Genomic DNA, 18,652 nt, shown 5'->3' on the forward strand with positions numbered 1-18,652 from the left:
GGTGGACCAGTCTTCTACCAACTTCTTTCAGAGCTGGCTGGGGAATTCTGGGAGTTGAAGTCCACAAGTCTTAAAGGTGGACATCCTGCCTTGGATGTTCACATTGAAAGCCAACAGATAGGGAAGACTGATAAAGATGAATTATTCCTTCATAAACACAGTAATGAGTTGAGTAGGCAAGTCTGGCCCATCCCTGGGTCACGTTTACACTAACAGATTTTTTTACGCTGATATTTTCAATCTCTTTTGAGTTATTCAAGAGGATGCTTCTATACCAGTATTTCTCAGCAATTTTAAGCAATTTGGAGTTCAATTCTGGGAGTTGAACTCCAACCCCCTTAAAAGTTACCAAGGTTAAGGAACTAAATCTTCTAGGATTCCAAACATTTTTCTCTGATTTTGGAAAACTTGTCAGCACATTTCCTTGAAACAAGACGAGTCTCAGGTATTTAGGATAGAACTGTTGTATTTTCTTCAAATCCAATTTTTTTAAAGCAGAAATTTGATATATTTTTTTTGATTCGAAAAAACACTTGGTCTGCATGAGAATGATCTGACTGTTTTTTTTAAAGTTGAACAGGGAAATTGAGCACATGTTCACTTTAATCTTTATAGTTGCTGTGCTTAATTGCTTGCGTCTCTTAGTCTTTTCATTAGTGCTAAAACATGGAGCCACATTTAACATATTAGCACTACAAGGCTGTAATGCTAGATCAAATACTAACAGTTATAATTTGACAATGATTAAAACCTCATCTCTTTTACCTTAAAAATAAAAACCAAGAGGATATAATGCTATAGTGCTATTTCTTTTAAATCGAGGAGGAAAACTTTCTGTTGCACTGCTTCTGTTTTGCTAAAAGATTTTGGCTAAGACTTTTAACATCTTATTGTAAATGACTGTTAACTTCTAGAATCGTACTCATTCCACTAATATTTCACTATATGTTCTTTTTAATCAGAGCTGTATATTTGTTTTAATTCAAAGCAATTAAAAGGCAACAATATCAATATCCTGGTTGCCTACCAGAGATTTTAATAAAGATGTGGTAATATTCAAAATATATTTGTTTCCCATCAAATCATGCAGAGAATACCAGAAGGAAGAGCATGAAAATAATGAGCATTGTGGCATTTTTTTAAAAAAACATTTATAATTCTGCTTATAGCTGAACAGCAGAAAAACTATTGCTTAGACTTATTTTTCCAAGCTGCTACAAGTAATCCTGAAAGTGGTGTGGTAGCCTGGAGATGGAGCTCTCGCCTCATGATCAGGAGGCTGTGGGTTCAATCCTAGATAGAGGCAGCTATTTCTCTTGGCGCACTGAGAATATATTTGTTGAATAAAACTCCACATTGGTGACAGGAAGGGCATCCGGCCAGTAAACACTCAGCTGCATTCAATTGCCCAGATTCCATCCTGCAAGGGATTATGGGGTCATTAAAAGAGGATGATGATGATGACTACAGGTAATCCTGACTTAATTTGTTTAGTGACCATTCAAAGTTACAACGCCACTAGGGAGAAATGGCTTGTGGCCCATGTTTCACATAACCACTGTAGCATCCCTATGATCACATGAACAAAATTCAAATAATTGACAACTGGCATATATTTATGATAGATGCTGTATTCCAGAGTCATGTGATCCCCTTTTGAGACCTTCTGACAAGCCAAGTTGGCGGGGAAGCCAGATCCACTTAACAACCGTGTGACTAACTTAACGACTGCAGTGATTCACTTAACAACAGTGGCAAGGAGGTCATAAACGCAGGCAAAACTCAACTATCTCACTTAGGAAGAGAAATTTGGGGTTCAATTGTAAATCAAAGACTTATTAATTTTGTACTAATGTTTAATTTTCATCCTTTGAACTATTTTGCTGTATGTCAGCCCTTCTAATGCAACTAGTGGATAGAATTGGATTTGTTTCCTTTTTAGCATTCAATGTGGAAACAGTGTTGGTTTTTAAATCAAAATAAACTAATGCTCTGTTCAGCATTAAAAATGAGTGAACTGAACTATAATCAGGCAATTATAGCTATTGCGGATTATATAGAAATCTGTCAATTTCACTCACCATTCCTTCATAATATATTGCATTTTAATCTCTCCACCGAAGTCCTGTTTTTCAAGCTCTAATAATTTCCCTTTGGACAATGAGCTACATCTAATATGATTCTTTAAAAAAAAAAAGGTTTAATGTTTTTATTTTATTCATAAAATAAAAAATAAGACACAAACTAGGAAAGTAAATGGGAAAACAGTGGGGAGGAAGAGGCAGGAGGAAGCGGATAAGAAGAAAAAAAAAAAGAAAAGAAGTGTTGACTTTCTGACTCTCTCCGTTGCAGTAAAATAAGGCACTAACATCAAATCACACCTTTTTGATTTTGGTTGTCATCAGAACATCAACAAGCCATTTCTACAAAGATCTATCAAGCGAATCGGTAAAACCCACAATCAGAGTTTCATTCTTTTCCACTTCAAGCCCCACAAGCCGTCTCCATGTGGAAACAAAAGGACTGATATTTCTTTTCTTCCATCAAAATAGTCAAAGCCTCCCCCTATCCCGTGTGTGTGTGTGTGTGTGTGTGTGTGTGTGTGTGTGTGTGTGTTCTGGCTTAGAAAGCACTCGAAGCCAGGGGTCTCCAACCTTGTTGGGAGTGCAATGAGATGCAATGACAATAAAGTAAACTAAACTAAAACTAAACTAAACTTGGCAACTTTACAACTTTTTGGACTTCAGAATTCTGGGAGTTGAAGCCCACGAGTCGTAAAGTTGCCAAGGTTGGAGACCCCTGCTCTAAGCCTGGAACTTGGGAGGGGGGTGGGGTGTCCCCTTCCTTCAAAGGTGGAAGTTCTGCCAGAAGTGTACCATGAGGATATTTTTTTTTTTAAAAAGAAAACAAATAGCTGAATTAGTAATCTTTCTAGTTCTGGCAAGGCAATTCAGCAGAGGTTCTGTGTACCGAACAATCCCCATCTGTGTGCAGATCCTGCCAATTATTATTATTATTATTATTATTATTATTGCTGCTTCTGGCAAACATCTGTATGCGGCAGGCTACCAAGCAGATAGACAAGCCTTTTGACCCAAAACATCTGCTAGAGGTCACGTGAGCAGGACCAGAGGAAGATCTGCCTTTTTCTCAGGCAAAAGAACTGAGATTTTCTTTCACCAGAGGCGCGCAACGCGGGGAAGCCGTCCTTGGATAGGAAAAGGAGTGGGGAAGAAGAGGAGTGGAAGAGGCAAGGGCGAGCCCTTTTCCCATGTCATCCTCTTTAGAGAAAGCAGATCCTCGGTGAAATGCACCAGAAAGGGGTAAAAACAGAAGCGCTCTTCCTACAGCTCGGCTACGTTTTCCAAACTATACGTCGAGAGGAACGCCAGAAGTAACACGATCCAGATGTGCCAACTTGGCAACTGCGGGACGGAGCCTTAACGGAGCAGAGGCGGACGTTGGGAATGCTGTAGAGGTAAGAGTTGAGGCTTTGCAACGGATTGGGAGGATTTGCTTCGACTGGGTGACTGACACATTTGGAAAGGAGGGGATCCCACTTTTCTCTTGGCGTTCTGCAATACTTCAGGGTGGGGTCTTGCTTCCCCCATCAGCAAAAGGGGGTAAAAAGCCCCCACCATCCCAAAAACGCCTTCCCTGTTCCTTGGGACAGGACTGAGCTGATCTCCCAGGGAGTCAAAAGAAAAGGGGTTATTTTCCAAGGGTTTCCAAATTTTAGGGATGCGTCTGCTCAAAGGGCCACCCCCCACTCCCCAAAATAAGCCTATCTCCCCTGCATCATAGATTTAAGAACGCTGCCTTCCTAGGGAACGAAATGCAAAACGTAAAATAAATAAAAAGAAACAAAAAGGCATACATTCAACCCTAACAACAAGAAGAAAACAGTGTACTAAAAAAAAAGAGAGAGGAAAAAGTGGTCAATTAAATTTAACATTGAAATCTATGATAAAACAATAAATATTTTTTTTAAAAAAATAACTTTGCATTCCAAATAGCAAAACTGCAGAAGAAGCTATTTTGTAACTTCAGCCAGGCTAATGATCTTGGAAATTGATGCATGCATATGCGTGCAACGGGAAAGCTGAAAAAAGATCGAAAATGCAATCGGGGGTTTTAAGAGCAATATTTTCTCCATGTTATCTCTTCCCACGCTCTTTTTCCGGTCTCCGCAGGAAAGCAGTGAGACAAGAATCCTTGATTTGTAAAAAAAATATCAGATGTAACCACCTTAAATCAAGGAGGGAAACAGCCTAGAATTTAGGGGAAATTTCCTAATAATGAGAACAATTAAGCAGTGGAAGTCTAAAAAAGATTAAGGGGGACATGCATGATTGCTTCTCTTCCAATACTTGAGAAGCTTGTGATGGGGAAGAGTGGCCTGACTTATTTTCCAAGGCACCTGAAGGCCAGTCAAGGAATAATGGATGGAAACTGAACAAGGAGAGATTCAATCTGGAATTAAGGAGAAACTTTCTGACAGTGAGAACAATCACCCCATGGAACAGAAGTTGCCCTTGGAAGTTGTGGGAGTTTCATCCCTGGAGGCTTTCAAGAAGAAACTGGACTGCCATTTGTCAGAAATGGTGTAGGGTTTCCTGCTTGGGCAGTGGGTTGGACTAGATGACCTACAAGGTCCCTTCCAACTCTGATTATCTGTTATCTGTTAAGAAAAGCCATTTGTCTGAGATGGAATAGAGTTCTCTATTTGAGCAAGGGGTTGGACTAGAAGACCTCCAAAGTCCCTTCCACCTCTTAAATGTATAAGAAAGCCAACACTGGGTTGAGCTGCTGCCAGGGAGAATAGAATTAGGCAGGCACCTTGTAATTTAAAATGCAGGCAGTCCTTGACTTATAACCTTCCTTTAGCAACTATTAAAAGGTACAGGCTATAGTGATTAGATCTGCATGGGCTCTTAAAAGTGAAGACAGCAGAATGAAACAGAATGTGAGATGCAATAAGATCCATTCCTTTTGCAACGAGTCAAAAAGTTACAACAGCCCTGAGCAAAAGTGACTTATGACCAGTCCTCGCATTTATGACCATTGCAGCAGCCTTGTTGTCACATGATCGGAATTGGGACACTTGGCAAATCAGTATATGCATCCACAGTGTCTCCAGGTCATCTGATCGCCACATGAAATGTTATTCTGGAATTTCTGCTGAATTCCTTACTTGCCTCCGCAGGACGCTAAGTTGAGTCGTCTGGAAGCATGTGCTGAATACATTTACCGAGTTCCTATCACGCCCATAATCGGTTTCTTAAATTGACTTAAAGGCCACAATTCAACCAAACGTTTTTGTGGCTAAGCAAGTTCAGCTCTTTAAAGTGGATTCTGCCCCAAGCTTACGACCTTTCCTTGCCACCGTTGTTAAGTGAATCACGGCAGTTGTTTCAGATCGTAACATGGCTGTTCAGCAAATCTGGCTTCCCGGTTGACTTTTGCTTACCAAGAGGTTGCAAAAACACACACCAATTGCCAAGCGTCCAAATCTTTGATTGTATGACCACGTGGCAATGGTCATAAATGTGAAAAACAGTCATCAGTCACTTTTTTCAGTTCTATTGCAGGGTGGGGTTTCAGCTGGTTCGCGCCGGTTCCCCCAAACCGGATGTTAATTTTATATCTTGTTCAGCAGAACCGGTACTTCCGATGACTGGCTGGCCCTGCCCACCCCACTCCCCCCCCATCCCAGGAGCCCCCACGTGGCCTATTTTGCATTGCAGGTAAATGCAGGGCCTGTGTGGAGGCTCTGGAAGGCCAGAAACAGGCTTCCAGAGAGAGCCTTCGGAGCCCCGGGAGGGCGAAACGCCCCCCGCGGCCTGTTTCCATTCCCAGGGTGGTGCAGGGAGGCTCACTAGGTTGAAAATGGGGCGTGGGGGGTGGGTGCAGCACACCCCCGTCCCCCGCAGCCTTTTTTTCGCTCCCAGAGTTGTTAAATTATTTGGAGCCCACCCCTGTTCTATTGTAACTTCAGACGCTCACTAAACAAATGGTTGTAAGTTTAGGATCCCCTGCGTTTGACTTATTTCTGAGTTTGTGCAATAGTTGAACCATGCATTAACCTCCTAGATAGGTCAGCAAACAAACTATGATGCGCGTGCAACTCACTCGGTCTTTTAACTAACTGGGTTTGAGTGTTTTATGCCAACAGAGCGGCTGAATAAGTGCCAATCCTTCAAGAAATGTGCAATAAGGGGATATTAGAGGGTTTCTTTGAAGAGAATGTACACATTTTAACTTTTCCTGGGATGAATCCCTATGCTTCAAATAGCAAAACCCTTGTGGTGCAGAATTTAAACAACTCTCCCCTGCACCTCTACGTAATATTTAGACAAGTTGAAGATAACATTGGGCAGGCATAGCATTCCAGGAAATGTGGAAAAAGAAAATAGTCAGGCCCTTATATGCCTAGAGATTTTTTTTCCTGAACCCATCTTATTTTTTTACTTTGGCTGGTGAATAGGGGAAGACAGTAAATCAGTCTGGGTCTGAAGTGGTTTTCTTTGCACTGGGTTTTTCCCCCCCATGCAGGCAGCAAACAAAATGGCATCTCCTAAGCATGCTTATTCGGCGGAATCCGGTTCCCTCCCAAGCAAAACATGAGGAGAAATTTGCTTTGTAGGGCTAAACACGGAGAAACAAACACTAGACTCCAGCCTTAGAGCCAAGAACCTCCGATACAGATCTCCAGCTTGAGGGAAACATCCCCATTGCAGTGGTAGCCACCAAGCCCGGGTTACAGAGGACAATCCTACATTGCAAGTCTGCTTCGGCTTAGCAGTGGGTGACCCTGGGAGCAGGTGGCAGCCAGCTCTGGCGTTTCAAAAGTGGCCACCACAATCCTTTGTTACAAGATGTTCACCAATAACTTAGACGAGGCAATAGAAAGGGAACTTACCAAATGTGCAGATGACACTAAGTTGGCAGGAATAGCCAACACCCTAGAAGATAGGCTCAAGATCCACATGGATCTCGGCAGACTTGAACACTGGGCCGTAACTAACAAAATGAAATTCAAGGTAGAGAAAAGTAAAGTCCTACACTCAGGCAAGAAAAACCAAAATGACCCATATAGATTAGATGAAACCAGGCTTAATAGCAGTTACTGTGAGAAGGATCTTGGAGTCTTAGTGGACAACCAGCTAATATGAGCCAGCAGTGTGCAGCAGCAGCAGCCAAAAAAGCCAATGCAATCCTAAATTGCATTAACAGAGGGATACAATCAAGATCAAGGGAAGTACTAATACCACTCTATAAAGCCTTAGTCAGACCACACCCAGAGTACTGCACCCAGTTTTGGTCACCATACTACAAAAAGGATGTTGAGACTCTAGAAAGAGTGCAGTGAAGAGCAACCAGGATGATGAGGAGACTGGAGGCTAAAACATATCAAGAACAGTTGCAGGAACTGGGCATGGCTGGTCTAGGGAAGAGAAGGACCCAGACAGCAATCTTCTAATAGTTGAGGGGCTGCCCAGAGAGGAGGGAGGGTCAAGTTATTTTCCAAAGCAAATGAAGGCCAGACAAGGAACAATGGATGGAAACTGATCAAGGAGAGATTCAACCTGGAAATAAGAAGGAATTTTCTGACAGTGAGAGCAATCAACCCCTGGAACAAGAAGTTGCCTTTGGAAGTTATGGGAGCTTCATCACTGGAAGCTTTCAAGAGGAGACTGGACTGCCATCTCTCAAAAATGAGGTTGGGTCTCCTACTTGGCCAGGGGGCTGGACTAGATGACCTACATTGTCCCTTCCAATTCTGTTATTCTGTAAGATGTCTGCGCAACACGATGGGGAGAGAAAGGAAGGTACAAGGTATGAGTCCAACTACATGGCACACCTGGCCATGTATCAAAAACTTTCTGGAAGCAGAAGAACACAACTTCCGAGATTTGCAAGTGGGAATCGCACACCATCCAGAGGCTAACACATGAAGACAAATTATGCCCTGTAAAGATCCCTTGATACTTCTAATATAATCTACTGCGGTGGGCCCCAACTGCTGATCAGTGGACTGGCATCAGTCCACAGCACACCAGAAACAGATCCACACAAACACACGTAGCCTCATCCACGGGATACAAGCAGTGCGTGAAAGCTCGGCCCCCTCTGGTCCATGGAAAAACCTTTCTCGACAGAACCAATCCCTGCAAGGTGGGATTCGACTGGTTTCGACTGGTTCAGGCAAATCGGATGTTAAAGTTACAGCTGGTTCGCCGAACTGGTATTTCAACCAACCGGCTAGCCCCGCTCCTCCACGGAGTCTCCACGTGGCCCATATTCGATGGGGGAAAGTGCAGGGTCCATGCAGAGGCTCTGGGGGGGGGGAAAGAGGCCTTCCGGAGGGCCCCCAGAGCCCAGGGGAGGTTTTTCTCGCCCTCCCAGAGGCCCGGGGGAGGCCTCTGGACCCTTGGGAGAGTGAAAAATGGCCTCCCCGGGGCTCTTCAGGCCCACCGGAAGCCGGAAGTTCCGGTATTCCTCCCCACCACCACCACCATGGCCCCGCTCACCCAGCAACCAGGCAGCGAACCGGTTGCTGGGATTTTTAAATCCTACCCCTGAATCCCTGGTTGCCTAAAAGATTTGGAGGATCCCCTGCATGGATTGCCCCTGTAGGATAGACGAGGTGCAAGACTGCAAGAATGCAAGCGAGTGGTCAGACGAGGAGAGCCAAACTCATTGGTAACCTCCCCTTGCGATAAACAAGGGCACACGTTCACTTTTGCAGCTAAGATTGTTGGACGAGCAGGCACAAAAACAGCCAGGGAAGTGATGGAAGCCTGGGAAACAGACCCTTTGCCAGTCAAGAGGAGGGCTGACTTACCCCCAGCTTATCAAGTGCTTAGGGCTTGGCAGCACAAGGAAACAACAGCCAACAACTTTATAGCCGACTTAATACACACAACAGGCACCCTATAAATACCACACAGAAAACAGTCCAAAGGACACCGAGAAGTTCCTTGACAATAGGCTCCAGCACAAATCCAAAACCTCAGAAGACAAAGCCTCTGGTGGCAGCTCTAGTTTTATGCAGGGTTTTTTTCTTTCTTCTTTTGGCTGTTTGTGGATATCATTTTGGAAGCTATTCGTATTTGGAAAGTCAAGGCAGAATTCCAACTGAAGACATTCGGAACCAGCCCTGGCTCTCCTCTCTATTATCCCTTCATTAATCAGCTTTGATTGAAAACAGTCAGAAAATGGGGAGGGGGGGCGGACACGGGACGGGCACAGATTGTTTTTCAAACTCTGCCTGAACTTGGCTTCCCGTTTTGCATAATCAGCCCAGATCCACATCCCTTTAAAAGTTGCATCAGATGCTCGGCAACCCAGCCTGCCATATGCTAGATGGGCTGTCCCTCCCTTGACTGTTTTAATAAGCAGCAGGAAAGTTTACCCTCCCTTTGTTCATTCTTCTCCTTTTAAGAAGAAAAAAGGAAAAAAAGGCCTTTGGGGAAGGCGCCAGTTGCAAAACGTGTTGGAGAATATCTCTGCAGCGCTCCTCGAATTTGCAGAGGACGCTAAGCTTGCAGGAGCAGCCAAGCGCCCAGATGATAAGCTCAGGATCCAGAAGGATCTTGACAGAACTTGAACACGGGGCCCTATCTAGCAAAAAGGAAATTTCAAGCGATGAGAAAAGTAAGGTTGTACACTTAGGCCCAGGATACCCGATTGAGATGAGCTACAAAACAGGAAACAAACGTACAGCTATGAACTAGCTGGAGCCTGGCTCAAAAATGGTAACCGAGAGGGACTTTGGAGCCCTTAGTGGACAGTCACTGAAATATGAGCCAGCAGTGTGTGGCAGCTTCCCAAAAAGTTAATACAATCCTTGGTTGCATAAACGGGGGCGGAGTCAAGATCGTTTGAAGTGTTAGTATCGCTTTATAATACCTTGGTAAGACCATACTTGAAATACTGCATCCAGTTTTGGTCACCACATTATAAAAAGACATGGAGATTCTAGATAGAAACTTTTTTGCAGAGAAGAGCAACTAAGAAGATTTGGGCACTGGAGGCTAAAACAGAAATTGGAGAAATTGGGTATGTCTATTCTAGTGAAAAGAAGGACTAAGGGAGACATGAGAGCAGTGTTCCAATATTTGAGGGGCTCCCACAAAGAAGAGGGGGTCATCAAGTTATTCTCCAAAATATTTGAGGACAAGACAAAGCGATGGATGGAAACTAATCAAGGAGAGAAACAACTGAGAACTAAGGAGGAATGTCCTGACAGTGAGAACAATTAATCAGTGGAACTACTTGCCTCCAGAAGTCGTGATTGCTCCAACACTGGAGGATTTTAAGAAGTGACTGGACAGCCATTTGTCTGGAATGGTGTAGATTCTCCTGCCATGGGCAGGGGGTTGGACTAGAAGACCTCTAAGGTCCCTTCCAACTCTTATTCTGTTATTGGCATTTTCTTCCAATGGTGATTAAAACACATTGTAGCTTAGGACCTGGTTTCAAACAGATCTATGAAGTATCAAGAAAATCGTTCCTGCTGTGCTTTCCTAAAAAGAGCTCTACTTGGAAATGCCTCCTCTTTCTGTTTGTTGGCTTTTGCTCTGATACTTTTAGAGGTGGTCCTGGCCGTGGGAGAGACCGTTGTTGCTGAAAGCACTAGGGGTTGGCCTGCTTTCTATGGTCTCCGAGAAATTGGCCAGCAAAATCTGTTCAATCCTGGAAACATGGGCGTGGTTTCTCACAAGAGGGGGTTCCAAGGCCTGAGTATATTGACTTACGCCCTGGAGTGGGCCAAGAATCACATCCAAAGTTGTCATTTGCATCCTGAATCTTAAGTCAAGCCAGCTCCACACTAAAATCCTCTTTAACCCAGGGTTCAACATAGCTGGGCCTCTCCATCAGCTGAACAAATCTTGTATCATGCATTAGATTCCCTGCCTGGACTAAGAAAGAGTTCTATGATCATATTCAGAATATTTCTCTTTCGTAAAACAGCGCAGCTTGTGTAAGTCAAGGCTGAGTGGTTGAGTCCAAAGGGTGGGACTCAAGTTTGTTGCGTGGACTCAGAAGATACTAAAGAAATTAACAAGTAAAGTTTTTACACATCCTCCAAAAGTCAAGATGTTAAGTCATGCTTGACTTTGGTAACCTCAAATTCAAGGCCACACTTGGAATCCAGTTTTGGTCACCACACTATAAAAAAAGATGTTGAGACTCTGGAAAGAGTGCAGAGAAGAGCAACAAAGACGACTGGGGATTGGTGTTGTGGTTAGCCGGCAGCAGGTACGGGCGGCTGAGGAGAGCGAGGACTCAGATGAAGGGCCAGGACCATTGGGGAGTGAACTGCTGGCTTCAGGGATTGTGGGGGCTGGCAGCAGCAATGAGGAGGTTCCAAGGAGCCTGTGCCAAGTGCGCATGCGTGCAGGATTGCTTGCAGGAAAGAGCAGCTGCAACAGCACCGGAGACTCAGGAGTAAGGCTGCAAGGTAATGGCCCCTCCTTCAAGAAGATAAAAGCCAGCTGTGTATCGGATGTTCTTTGCAGGAAGCAAAGACGTTTTGAAACTCAGCCTCGTGGACATTGCAGTATCTTAGGTTGGTATTTGAAGACTCTGGTGTTGTAAAATATTTCTAGGTAACCTTATCTGTTATTCTTGTTTTGGCGAGTTTTGGCGAGGCTTGTGCTTATCAAATTAGTTTGCAGCAGCCTTTTAACCGGGGATTCGTAAGAATCATTAAAAGGTTTCTGTTCCCTTTCGTTTGTGTTTGTTTTATTGGACAACGGCTTGGGTCAGAACAATTGGAGACTAAAGCATATGAATAACAATTGCAGGAGTTGGGTATGTCTGGTTTAGTGAAAAGAAGGACCAGGAGTAACCTGATAGCAGTGTTCCAATACCTCAAGGGCTGCCACAAAGAAGAGGGAGCCAAGTTAAGTCTCCAAAGCAGGACTCTCCAACGTTGGCAACTTTAAGCTTAGAGGATTTCAATTCTCATAATTTCCCGGCCAGCTTTGCCAATGTTGGAGACCAAAGCACCAAAAGGCAAGACAAGAAAAAAAAAATGGATGGACATGGATGGACAAGGAGAGAAGCAACTTGAATTAAGGAGAAATTTCCTAACAGTGAGAACAATTAACCAGTGGAACAACCTGCCTCCAGAAGTTGTGGGTGATCCATCACTGGAGGCTTTTAAGAAAAGACCAGACAGCCACTTGTCTGGGATGGCATGGCTACTATTTTCCCAGTTTTAACTCCAACTTAATTTCTGTGGACCCCATCCTATTTTTAAGAAGTTCCTAAGTGGGTTTTCGTAAGTGCACTAACTTGCTTACGTATCATCCTTGTCACACATTTTAGTTTTTTTTTTCATTTTGTTAGTTTGAATTTGTAATTTTTGTTTGACGAATAAATAAATAAATAATGGTATAGGGTCTCCAACTAGAAGGTCCCTTTCAATTCTGTTATTCATCCACGTCATTTTCCTAACACCAGTAATTTGCATTTCTGTAGGATGTTCTTTGATACCATTTGACCCTACGGCTCTGAGAATTTTTGGTGACTGCCCTCCAAATATTAACCAGGTCTAAACTTACTTAGCTTTTCAGAGCTGCTATCTGCTGCCACCTTCCTAAGAACAAGCAATTTATTTTACCAGAATGGGAAGTAGAAAGAATAGATACGTAACTTTTGCTAGGAGGTTTGGGCTGTGGGTACTTAAGAGTTGAGTTGCAGAAATCCAGCCAAGCAACAGAGGGTGGCAAAGAGAGAAGAAATCTACAATCCTTTGATGCCACCCAGTGGTTGTTCAGCATCTTGCAACCCTGAATTGGTAATTTACAATAAAGATTAAAATTGAGTTTTGTTGAGTATGCCAGAGACCACAAAGAAAAAGAAAAGAAGGCCAGAATAAAATTTATTCTTTGTTTTTCTAAAGTGTTTCCAGTTTCTAAAAGCCTAAGCAAAATCTTGATCAAATTTAAATGGTATTTATTTTGGTAAATTGACGAGATTATTCAACAGCTGGCAAGTCATTATTTCTCCCTCTTCTGTCACATTAAAAATTACAATTTGGCACAGGATAGTGATCTGCCCCTGCAGGATCCAGAATTAAAATATATGCAGGGTGAAAAACACTCTATCCTCTTCCAATTTTATTATTTAATTACACATACCCTTTAAAAAAAACAACACTGGTTTTGAAGGAAAGAAAACCATGGTAGTAGGAACATCCACTACGAGCAGGTTAAAAAAAAAAAAGTCAAGATGGCCGCTGCAACGCCATGATTAAATCCCTGCATCTTTCTAACACCCTCCTGATATATTTTAGAAAGAGACCTGGTCTTCCAACCGCACAGTCCTAATCTCCATCTTTAATTCTTTTCCCCACCATGTGGAAATCCCAATCAATCCAAATAAATGCTTTCTCGAAATGGGAATGTGAAATCCCTCAAGGCCAGTGTTTCTCAAACTTGCAACTTTAAGATGTGGGGGCTTTTAACTCCCAGAAGAAGCCCACCAAGACACCCAGAGATAAATTAGGCTCGAGGAAGGATAACTTTTCTCAATCCAGCTCAGACAAAGCCAATTCTGAATTTCCATTTTTTTGGCTTCCGAGTCATGGGATGGCAATGGCATCAACCAGGATAGGATAGGAATAGATAGGAATAGGAACAGAATAGAATCTAATAGGGACTTTGGAGGTCTTCTAGTCCAACCCCCTGCCCAAGCAGGAGACCCAGTACCATTTCAGATAAATGGCTGTCCAGTCTCTTCTTAAAATCTTCCAGTGTTGAAGCATTCACAACTTCTGGAGCCAAGTTGTTGCATTGATTAATTGTCCACCCTGTTAGGAAATTTCTCCTTAGTTCTAAGTTGCTTCTCTCCTGGGTTAGTTTCCATCCGTTGCTTCTTGTCCTGCCCTCAGGTGCTTTGGAGGAGAGCTTGACTCCTTCTTCTTTGGGGCAATCCCTGAGATATTGGAAGATTGCTATCATGTCTCCCCTAGTCCTTCTTTTCACTAGACTAGCCATACCCAGTTCTGCAACCATTCTTTACATGTTTTAGCCTCCAGTCCCCGAATCATCTTTGTTGCTCTTCTCAGGAGCTCAGGACCATCTCCTCCTGAGAAACCCCCTAGACCAGCAGTGTCAAAGTCACGGCGTCATGGTAGTGTCACATGATGTATCGGGACTTTTTCCTCTTTGCTAAGCCGAGCATGGGCGTGGCTAGCGCATGGCACATCTGGCCCACGAGTTTGACAGCCTCTGTTCTACAGTCATGAAGTGAAAGCTGTCGCCCTCTTGAAGATTGTTCTTAAAGCAACCACAAGGGAATGTAGATATTAAGGTACAGAAGAGGCTCTGGACTCTATTTGCTTTCAATTATGCACTCACACACACCAAAATTGCTATGGAAATTAGCAGTTTACTCAAGGTCAAGGAAATCACTGCCAACAAGGAATGCTCAAGAAAAACAGAGTCTTGAAATAAGTTTGCCTGAATGACTCACTTTTAACAGGATTGTGCAGAAGAACAGTCCAAATTTAATCCAGAGCTCCAAGATCCAGATCAGGGACTGTCAAAAGACAGTCCAGCGGTCAAAATTTCCCGAGCAGAATCCTCATGAACATCATACAAGAAGCAGAAAGTCAGACAGTTGATCCCAACAAAGGATCCATGGGTCAGGGCCATCTTTTTATATCAGGCTGCAGCCACCTGTCTTTAATCGAGGGACCTAATCTCTTGCTTGGCAAGGAACCTCATCAAATGTCTTTGCTCTTTGCATCACACTACTCACAGGATGCAACGGGTTCGCTTAACTACTGCAGTGTTTGCACTGATGACATGTTCACACTGCCGCATTTGCTTAATGACTGTCACAAAAAAAACACTGTAAAAGGGGGCCAGTCAGGTGTTAAGATAAGCTCCATTTCGGAGGCTGCTTGAGTTTTATCCTAGGTAGAGGCAAATGTCTCTCTCTGGGCACAATGAGAATATATCTGCTGGAAAAGAACTCCGCATTGGCAACAGGAAGGGCATCCAGCCAGTAAACATGTAACTCCATTCAAGCTACTAGCTCTATACTCGTGCTTTGCTACGAAACTATGTGGTTGGGCTTAGTTTTTGGGGAGGAAAATAAGGGAGGGGGGAATTCCGCCTCTGCCTACCAGCATCCAATGGTATTCATCTGGCTAGCTTCCTGTCAGTGTGTGAGAGTTGAGGGCTGTTTGGAAAAGGAAACAGTATTTGCTGTGTGAGCAAGGAGACAGCAAGGAGCCTGGGCATGGCTTAGCTTAACTGTTCTGTACTAAAGCTGCTTGGTGCTGTGAAACTAAAACTGAAATTGAAACTCCTCTCCTCTGCTTGTGTTTTGTATTTGGAACAAGATTTCTTTTCAGGTGGAGAGGGGGAGTAGAACTCCTTAGCATCAGAGCATGTTAATAATAATAATATAGGAAATACTCTAAATGCTCTGATGGTCAATTCGAAAAATCCTTTCTTAGTAAGCACCTAGAAGCCAAGAGGAGCATTTGGGCCAAATTTCAAGTTTGCAGGCTTTACGGTTCTGGAGATTTGGTGATGATGCATGAGGGGCATTTTGCTTTTATGTACAGTATATATGGAAGAAGAAGATAGATTGCTGCTAACTTAGCTCAAAGTCCCTGGGAATTGGATAGCATATATTTAATGAATTATTATGAAGTTATGATTAATATCCCTCTCCTGAGTGGGAGACGCTTTTGAGATTCTGAATGACGTGGCAAAGGTTGTACTAACCCTACAGTGTCTGTATTTGCAGATGGACCTCGCCAGCAAAGATTTCCCCTAGTGCTACTGTGGATATTTCTTTGAAGTTCCTGGAAATGATGAGAGTTCAACTCAGGAGAGATGCTATCTGCACACTTTGCCTGGGGATAGCACTATTCACCATGCTCTATTCCCAACTGGGCCACACGTCCCACCGAGAAGAAAAAGCAGAAGGCCAGAAGAAGACACCAACCACAACTTACAGGGATTTATTTCATGTTCCCATTTTCCAGGAGTGGTCCAACGCAGAGAGCCGCGCGTCGGAGCCTAGAATCATCTCGCCTATGAAAGATGCCAAGTTGGAAAGCCAGGGACACCAAGTCACCCCTCCGGCCCTCCCGACTCATTCTACCTTTGATTTTAGACTTTACCTAAGGAACAAGGACAACCGGAAATTCAACCTTCTCATTAATCAGCCGAAGAAGTGCACGAGGAGCTCAGAAAGGCCTTTCCTGCTCGTGGCCGTAAAGTCGCTGGTTGAGGAGTTCGACCACCGTGAGATTGTACGCAGAACATGGGGGAGAGAAGGTCTGGTGAACGGGATGCAGGTCCAAAGAGTTTTCCTCCTCGGCGTTCCGAAGAACAAGACGGCACTGCCAACTTGGGAAACCCTGGTCCGTCAAGAGAGCCAGTTGTACCGGGACATTTTACTTTGGGACTTCCTGGATACTTTCTTCAACTTGACCTTGAAAGAGATACACTTCTTAAGCTGGGCTGATGAATTTTGTTCCAGGACCAAGTTCATATTCAAAGGGGATGCTGACGTTTTTGTCAACATGGAGAACATTGTCAACTTCCTGGAAAGCTGCAATCCTTCCGAGGACCTCTTCGTTGGGGACACCATCTACAATGCACAACCGATCCGAATCCGACAAAGCAAATACTACATTCCAGAAACAATGTACGGGCTAGGTATGTACCCAGCCTATGCCGGAGGCGGTGGGTTCTTGTTGTCCATCAGCACCTTGAAGAAGCTTGCTCAAGCTTGCACCCAAGTGGAACTCTTCCCAATTGACGATGTCTTCTTGGGCATGTGCCTGCAACGAATCAACCTGAAGCCCGTCTTGCACGAAGGATTCAAGACTTTTGGAATACTCAAACCTTCTGCAGCTCCCAACCTGCAGACTTTTGATCCTTGTTTCTATAAAGACCTCATGGTGGTCCATGGTCTGAAGATCGCTGAAATCTGGCTAATGTGGAACCTCCTCCACAACCCACGGCTCTCTTGCACCCAGAACAAGCAAATCAGGAAAGCTTTCCGATGGAAGAAGAGTAAAGACCCTGCCAGAAATTATGGTGCCTAAGGCTGGCGGACACCATTTACACACAAGGATGTTGAATTGTGTGGGGTTTTTTTCTGGGGTCCACCCAATACAGTGAACCAGAAACCAAGCAGAAACCATGTGCTAACCCACAAACCAATGTGCTAACCTGCAAAACAATCAACCCAGGTTAACTCTGATCAAGCTTGTTGTGTGTTGCGTGAAGGCAGGTGTTAGGTGTTACGTCTTCCTTCTGACCTGGTTCAGTTCTGTTGAAGATGATCTTGAGGGCTATCTAGGGAAGGGGTCTCCAACCTTGGCAACTTTAAGACTTGTGGACTTCCAACTCCCAGAATCCCTCAGCCAGCAAATTTGGAGAGATGAAGTCCACAAGTCTTAAAGTTGCCAAGGTTGGAGACCCCTGTTCTAGCTTTCATAGGGTGAGATATTTAAACACAACCATCTTAGTTAATCTTTTATAGCCAATTCCAGACAGGAAACCACCTAGTAATTTGAACTCCTATAAGCGATTCTCCCAGAGTTGGTATTCAGCAGGTTCTGGCCAGTTCTGGAGAACCGGTAGCGGAAATTTTGAGTAGTTTGGAGAACTGGCAAATCCCACCTCTGACTGGCCCCATCTATTCTTTGCCTCCCGAGTCCCAGCTGATTGGCTGGGTCTTCTTTGGTTGCCCTGCCCAGGAGAATGGAGCTGGAAAGCAGGTCAGTGGGGTGGGGAAGGAATGGGGATTTTGCAGTAACCTTCCCCTGCCACGCCCACAGAACCGGTAGTAAAAAAAATTTGAATCCCACCACTGGATTCTTCCCCCAACTAGTTTACTTAATAGGAAGTCCTTCTGGCGACACTTTTAAAGCCATGACCATCCTAAGAAAATTCCCAGAATTGGAGATCTACAAAACGCACTTGTCTGACGCCCTTTTTTAACCCAACACACTGGTTGGTTTTGTGTTCAATGGGCCTGCTGCTGCTGTACAGGTAGTCCTCGAAAATAGGGCCACAATTAAGCCCAACGTTTGTGTTGCTAACTGAGGTAGTTGCTCAGGGGTCACAAAAGGGGATCGCATTGGGACACTGCAACCGTCATGAATGTGAGTCAGTTGATCTCACTGAAATTTGATCGCAGGACGCTGGGGATTCTGCCATGCTTGTGTGAAAAATGGTCATAGGTCTACTTTTTTTTTTCAATGCCACTGTAACTTTGAACGGTCATTAAACAAACTGTGGTAAGTCAAGGATTTTCTGTAATACTTTGTAGTGTCCAATGCAATTTATTTGGTAAGCTCGCAAGGCTTGGCTTGGGGAAAAGGCCCAAGTGTTACACCGGCATCTTTTGCCAATGGGAAGGAGAGAAGGAGGGAAGGAAGGAATTGAAGGAAAGAAGGAAGGCAGAAAGGAGGTAAAGATAAAGATTATATGGGAGGGGGAGAAGGAGGGAGGGAGGGAAGGGGGAAAGAAGGAAAACTTGGAGTGAGGGAAGGGGTAGCTTGCTTCCTACGACTGCCCTCTAGATCAGTTTCTACGCACTTAACGACGGTGATGGTCTTAAAGCCTACTTGAACTGAGCACCTTGAGCCTTCAAC

General features: G+C 44.0%; 1 protein-coding gene across 2 annotated transcripts; it reads left to right on the forward strand.

Moving 5' to 3' along the window:
* The first annotated feature begins 2,916 nt into the window (after positions 1–2,916).
* B3GNT9 (UDP-GlcNAc:betaGal beta-1,3-N-acetylglucosaminyltransferase 9) lies at positions 2,917–18,304 on the forward strand. Of its 2 annotated transcripts, none has more exons than XM_026714482.2 (2): positions 2,917–3,478; positions 15,784–18,304. In XM_026714482.2, the coding sequence occupies exon 2, from the start codon at positions 15,848–15,850 to the stop codon at positions 17,093–17,095; it is 1,248 nt and encodes a 415-aa protein (XP_026570267.2). In that variant the 5' UTR covers positions 2,917–3,478; positions 15,784–15,847; the 3' UTR covers positions 17,096–18,304. The 2 variants fall into 2 exon arrangements, with proteins under 2 accessions (XP_026570267.2, XP_087796615.1); XM_087940489.1 differs by having other exon boundaries at positions 3,372–3,460.
* Positions 18,305–18,652: the final 348 nt, after the last annotated feature.

Source organism: Pseudonaja textilis, chromosome 11, assembly GCF_049901715.1.
Source record: "Pseudonaja textilis isolate UNSWEBS1 chromosome 11, rPseTex1.2, whole genome shotgun sequence".
NCBI lineage: Eukaryota > Metazoa > Chordata > Lepidosauria > Squamata > Elapidae > Pseudonaja > Pseudonaja textilis.